The sequence below is a fragment of the Pogona vitticeps genome, chromosome 4 (assembly GCF_051106095.1).
Source record: "Pogona vitticeps strain Pit_001003342236 chromosome 4, PviZW2.1, whole genome shotgun sequence".
In the NCBI taxonomy this organism is placed as follows: Eukaryota; Metazoa; Chordata; class Lepidosauria; order Squamata; family Agamidae; genus Pogona; species Pogona vitticeps.
In genome coordinates this window covers 24,341,921-24,348,409 of record NC_135786.1, presented here as the reverse complement: position 1 = coordinate 24,348,409, position 6,489 = coordinate 24,341,921, and the positions used below count along the sequence as shown (strand labels likewise).

Sequence of the window (6,489 nt, the reverse complement as noted above, 5' to 3'; positions counted from 1 at the left end):
TCTCAACCCAGGAACTGGATGTTTATCAGAAATGAAGTACTCTACGCACAAGTGCGACTCTGAGGTGCAATCCAAGGCACGCTAGCTTGGGACTGAACGCTAGCCTGCAAGCCCCCAAGCTGCTTGTTAGAACCGAGAAAAGTGAATTCATCTCCTCGTCTTTGAAGTTTTTGCAAATGACGAGAGAAGGGAGGCGACGTGGGCAGGGTGTGCAGCCACTTGAGACAGCCTAAGAAAATCGGGTGCTGAATAGGTACACTCGCCATTTTCCTGATACTCTCCCTTTCTCTTCAATCAATCAATCAATCAATCAATCAATCAATCAATCAATCAATCAAACAACAACAACAACAACAACAACAACAACAAATAATAATAATAATAATAATAATAATAATAATAATAATAATAATAATAATAATAATAATAATAATAATAATAATAATAATAATAATAATAATAATAATCTTACAACTGCAGAGATAGAAGGGACTCTAGGGATCACTGCGTCCAGCGCCTATCAATGAGGCACAGTGGGGAATCGAACTCACAACCTCTGACATTGAGCACTTATTTCCATGTAATGCATAGGGTTGACCTAGAAAATCCACGTGTCCAACCAAGGCTTACCCAACTTACACCAAAGTATGCTGTCAAATGTAAAATCAAAGTCCTTAACAAGAGAGGGTGGAGCTCTAATGAAGATCTGCATACAGTATTCCAAGAGCCCCTAGAAATGTATCTGTATTTGCTACCCTTCCTTTGAGAAGGCTGTACAACAGGCACATATTTAGCAGGCAGTTTCCCCTTCACAGCAGTGTTAGGCTGAGATAAGTGGTGTAACACGCATGGATTTCTGCCTGCCTGGTGACAAGATGGAAGCCAGGGGAACCTGGAGAAGAAAACATGCCATATTATGATAACATCCTTGTGGTGCATTAGTTGTTGGCAAGCATTTGTTGCTGGCAGCACAGAAGTAGCTTGTTGACAGGCCACAATATTCTGCTGCCTGAGGCATGGCGAGGTCCCAGTCTGCCTAATAGTAGGATCAGCCCTGCAGCTGTTGCACTGGAGAGGAGAAAACCACGCAGCCCTCCACTCTCTGTGTTAATGTAATTTAAATTTCATTGGAGGTTATTCTCAATGTGAATATAACTGTAGCCTTAACAGTGCAATCCTGTGCATGTCTCTTCAAAGTGTCACTGAATTAGTTGGGACTTCCTCCCCATTAAGCAGATATAGTACGACCCCTGATTTAATCGTATTTAAATTCCCCGGTTTTGTTCATTTTGAAGATTAGGCTTTCACCTTTGGAAAGTATGATGACATCTCCATTTTACTAGTACAGTATTTATGCGAAGGAAAAGAGTAGATGGTTCAAAGTGCATGCATCTAAGAGTGGAAACGTATGACATCTAATGGAGTCTTGCTTCTCTTAACTTTTGAAATGTTGTATAAGGTTCAGTCATCTAGCTCACTGGTTCTTAACCTTGGGTTACTCAGGAGTTTTGGACTGCAACTCCCAGAAGCCTTCACCACCAACTGTGCTGGCTGGGGTTTCTGGGAGTTGCAGTTCAAAAACATCTGAGTAACAAAGTGGTTCTTAACCTTTGTTACTCGGATGTTTTTGAACTGTAACTCCCAGAAACCCCAGCCAGCACAGTTGGTGGTGAAGGCTTCTGGGAGTTGCAGTCTGAAACTCCTGAGTAACCCAAGGTTAAGAACCAATGATCTAGCTGTACACCCCTGGTGGCTGGTATTAAAAAGTTAGATGACTAGAGCCAATAACTGAAACTCTGCATCCTGACATCCAAAGCAGGTGGTATATGAAACAGGACCATTTTGGTTATGGTACCTCAACTGTAGAATGCCCTCCCAACTCATTCTGCTTTTCTTTCAAACAAGAAAAACATCAGCATTAGGGAAGGCTTTGGGGTACAGTATGAGTCTTAGGATAGGCTGTTGCAGATATAGGTATCTTTCCCATTCTGTTGCAGGTTTTTTTTTAAAATTCATGTATGCTTTGTAGTTGTAGGCTTTCTTTTTTTATCTTTTTATAACGTATTTTATTGTGCTATGCTTATCATGAGCCATCCATTATTGATTGTCTCTTGTAAGACAAAAATGCAGGGCAACAACATTTGAAATACTGTAATAATATTCCTTAGGCATACTTAACCCCCTTCAGCTAGAATGTGGCCAACGTAGCTGTTTGTTCCACAAAACTGAGAGGAAGGAATAGTAACAAAATATCTAATATGAAAGAAAAAATCCTATTGTTAAGAGCCAGTCATAAATCACATGACCTAAAAGCCCATATAAGGAAAATTCTTATTTTAACCACAGAAGCTAATGACAAGCAATTGTTAGTTTTATTAGCAATGGTTGTTAAAACATACAGCACAATCCTAAATTTGTTCAGTCAATGTAACTTATTAACTGTATCTAGTACTGCAGCTCCATAAGCCTCTCCTATATTTTTCAGAAGCAAAACCAACTGGATTCAATGAATCTTATGCCCTTGTAAGTGAGTTACTAATCTTGCAGTCAGTGAGAATGTGCATGCAACAGGAAGTTTGCCAGATCTACTTACAGAACTGCACTTCCCCTCTGCATTTAGCAATAGGTTACTGGCCATTGAGTATTGACCCCTTACTCCAGAATAACCATGCGAGACCAAGTGTATGGGTTAAACACGGGCCACACTTTATTAAATATTGTTCTCATGAATATTGCCAATCCTTCAGCAAAAGGGGGGTCCTGCTGTAGTGCGGATTCAGGTTTCCATCTTGGGATCTCAATTGACCATCGAACGGCAAATAGGCTGAACCCAGGCCTCAGTTAATCCCTTCTTTAATTACCATGGGATAACTATCAGTCCCCATTTTGCCACGGACCCCTTGCCACTCTTTCTGTGCCGACGGGCCCAGCACATCTTTCCCTCTAAGCACTGTAATCGCCTGATCCACAGTGCTGGGAGTTCAGATGAAGTACAATTTCCTGCCATTACCATCAAATTCCGGTTCCCGTACCTGTCGAATCCGCACTATGACAAACAAGGAAGAAGTCACGAGAAGTGCATTACTTTAAATACCGTCCGTTTTCCACGCCCACTGGCTGTTCTCACAAACAGCCATGATATCGTGTGTCATCCGGGGAAGTGGCAAGGGCATGCCTCACCGGAGGATTCCTTGCCCCCCCCCCCGCGGCGTGTTCAGAGGTTTTAGGACTGCCAGACTCCACATAAGGTCAGGATGTTTATTTCTTTCTTTTAAAGACCACAATAGGCTGTGATGCATGTATAGTCTTGTGAACTGCATACAATTCTGTCAATCTTGGCCTGGGCTCAGCTGGAAGGACTACATGACTTGGCTGTTTAAGACTAACATTAAAAAAATGCAATGTTTTCCTTTTTTAGGAAAATAAAGCAGTATCTTAAAGCAGTAATCAGATCATAGCCATAAAACCACAACCAGCTTTATTGTATAAATGTGAAACAATGCAAACAATTTATTTTATAATGCATCATAACTGAAACTTTTATTTGAATTGCATACTGAGTAAAACCTCTTTCCCTTAGCCTTGCATGCTTTTTGTGTTATTTTATCCAACCATGGATCTCTTCCGTCCCCTTAGCCGTACTTCATCCAGTTTTTTAATAACTGGAGCCGATTTTTTAGATGTAACCGAGTATTTCTTCAACAGAGCTTCAAACAGAGTCTCCGTATTTGGATGGGTACTCAAAAAAGCTTTCTCCAAGACATATAAATCAACACCTTTATCTTCAGGAAGTGCAGAAATAAAGCTCAATCCAAAATCTATTAACACTAGATCCAGCTTTTCCACTGGTGGTCGCAAAAGGATGTTTGATGTTGTGAGATCCCCATGTACAAGATCTTCATCATGCATCCGTGCCAACATCTCACCTATCTTCTCTGTTAATAAAGTAAGGCTACTGGGATTTTCTCCAGATTGTTGTTCAGAGATGATATAGTCCCGCACTGTAATTGATTCAACAACATCTTCGAGATAGATACAGTTGGAAGCATAATCCACAAAGTATACAACAGGAGCAGAAATACCTAAAAAGAGGAGGACAATCAACTGTTAGTTTTATGTTAATAGTTAGTTATTAGTTACATTTGTATCCTTCCTTTCCATCTCTACCTGGAAAAACCATGAAAAGGGTTGCCATAAGTCAGAATTGACCTGATGGTACATGGTAAATATTATTAACCACTATATCATAACGACACTCTTAGAAAGCCAGTATATAAACTACAGCTGTCCACTTTAACACTTTCCCTTTCTTGAGGAAGCAAGACATGTGGGAACAGAGTGTGGACAGGAAAGGAGCTTCCATAAGATCTCATAAATCTCACTCATAGAATACCTGTTTGGGGCTTCAAAGAACTGGAGCACAAAATGAATAAACACTCCTAACTGACCTGTGTCGTCTTCAGGTGCTCAGCTTTGTAACTCCCCAGAAATTTTGCAAAGCTTTGGAGATGAATAAATAAAAAGTACTTAGCCAGAGGCCCACCTGAGGGATTCCTGCATTCCTACCCTAAGAGCTTTTACCCTGAGCAACAGTGGAGAGATAAAGCCAAGAATCTAGAATAGTTTATGATGAAGCAAAGCAGTGTTTTGTATTAAAACCCCATTTTGATAACTCTCCCAAAATGAATAGGAAAGTTAAATAAATAAATAATAAATACATTTATATAATTGTTAAAATTATTATTTCCCAAAGACCGGGAATCTCACATTCCCCCCACATTCAAAACCCACCAAATGGTTTCTTTTCCATTTGAATCCCCCCCGACCCCCACAATACTCAAATTCCAATCTTTCCAATAAAAGTGAACCGAGAGAAGAGATGGATCTTGTGAACTGCGAAGTGTAGAAACACAGTGAACCATGTCTGCTTAGTCGTCCGCCTTCCCCGTCTTGCATTTTTCACATCGCTCCAGACATGCAACTGCAGTTTTAGCCCCCAGGGGAAAAAAACTTGTTGGAACATAACCATGGGTCCTTTTAAGGAGCAAGGCAGGGTAAAAATATTTTGATGACATTTCGGCGCCACGTCAAAACCTTCCTTTTCCAGAAGGCTTTTAATTGAAATAACATCAACTGTGGGTCCTGATGATGGGAATTTTAATTGTATTTTAATCATTTTATTTTTATTGTATTGAATTTTAATTATTGTAAGCCGCCCAGAGACCTCTGGGTAGAGTGGGCGGCATATACATTAAATAAATAAATAAATAAATAAATAAATAAATAAATAAATAAATAAATAAATAAATAAATAAACAAACAAACAAACAAACAAACAAACAAACAAACCCAATTGCGTGTTTGTTGCTTGAAAAAAAAACAACCCCGATCACATTCTTAGTTTATGGGAAAGACTTAATACGATCATTCACAAACTTCGAAGGACTTTTCGAAAGCCTCTTTCTCTCCCCCCCCCCGCCCACTTTCCGCGGCTTCTCCTCTCGCCCAATCCCCGTCCAAGCCCCGCCCCCACCTGCCCGCCGACAGCGCAGCAGCGAGCGCGCTTCTTGCGCCGTTCGCCTCCGGCTCAGTCGTTCTTCCAGGATCGGGTGCCGGTAACGCTTCGGGAAGCGGTGCTTGATCACTGCCGGGCGGCCTAGGAATTGGCCCCGGTAGACGCGGGCTTCAGCCCCCTGTTGTAGCAGCTCCAACCCCGCCATGGGCGGAGGAGTTACTACTTCGGCCTCAGGGTCGGCCGAGCGCCCCTCAGCACCCGGACCCGCCATGATGGCCGAAACGGCTATGGCCGTGCTTGCTGTATTGCGCATGCGTAGTCCGTAGAACTACGTCAGCGACGTACTGTGAGCCATTTCCGTAGAGGCTTAGTCATTGCTTACTTAAGAAATCGTCCCTTAAGCCTGAAAAAGTTTAAGTCAAAATCTGCCTTTGTGAGGCGACCTATTTGGCTTTTTTTGTTTGTTTTGTACTCCTCAAACAGCGCTTATTGACCGTGGTAGAGGCAGTCTGACTAGTTGTTGACAGCCTACCTAGCCTTATTCCAGTGTAAATCTGATCGGACTCAGTGGGTCTTATTCGTTCCAGCTCTGCTTCTTGCTTGTGTGTTACTACTTAGAAGGAAGTTTCGCTGTTCTCAAAAAGGGACACTTCCAAGGAAGTCTATGCATATAATTGTCTCTTTAGTTACTTCAAGCATGTATTTGTAATAAACAGGTTGCTGGCTTCATAGGATTCTATGAGTTGTTTTTGAATTCTGCCATCCCATGTGGTTGCGTTTCAGTGTGCGATTGCTTTTCACTTGCAGGACATTTGCCAACACTATTTCTTGTTTCAATTTCTATTGTTGAAACATCGTAAGGTGTGAAGAACTCCAAGTAATGTATCATTGTCACATTCTGCGTAGTACTAATAAAAGTTAGCTTCAGTGTCACTGCAATTGTGTCTGAAATATCCTCTGCTAATATCACCTTC

The 6,489-nt window shown here is 41.4% G+C and overlaps 1 protein-coding gene across 1 annotated transcript; it reads right to left on the bottom strand.

Moving 5' to 3' along the window:
* Positions 1–3,461: 3,461 nt before the first annotated feature.
* TP53RK (TP53 regulating kinase) lies at positions 3,462–5,815 on the bottom strand. Its single transcript, XM_020779549.3, has 2 exons — positions 5,534–5,815; positions 3,462–4,082 (listed from the first exon to the last, which is right to left on the bottom strand). Exons 1-2 carry the CDS (start codon positions 5,784–5,786, stop codon positions 3,604–3,606), a joined length of 732 nt encoding a protein of 243 aa, XP_020635208.3. The 5' UTR covers positions 5,787–5,815; the 3' UTR covers positions 3,462–3,603.
* Between the last annotated feature and the right edge of the window lie 674 nt (positions 5,816–6,489).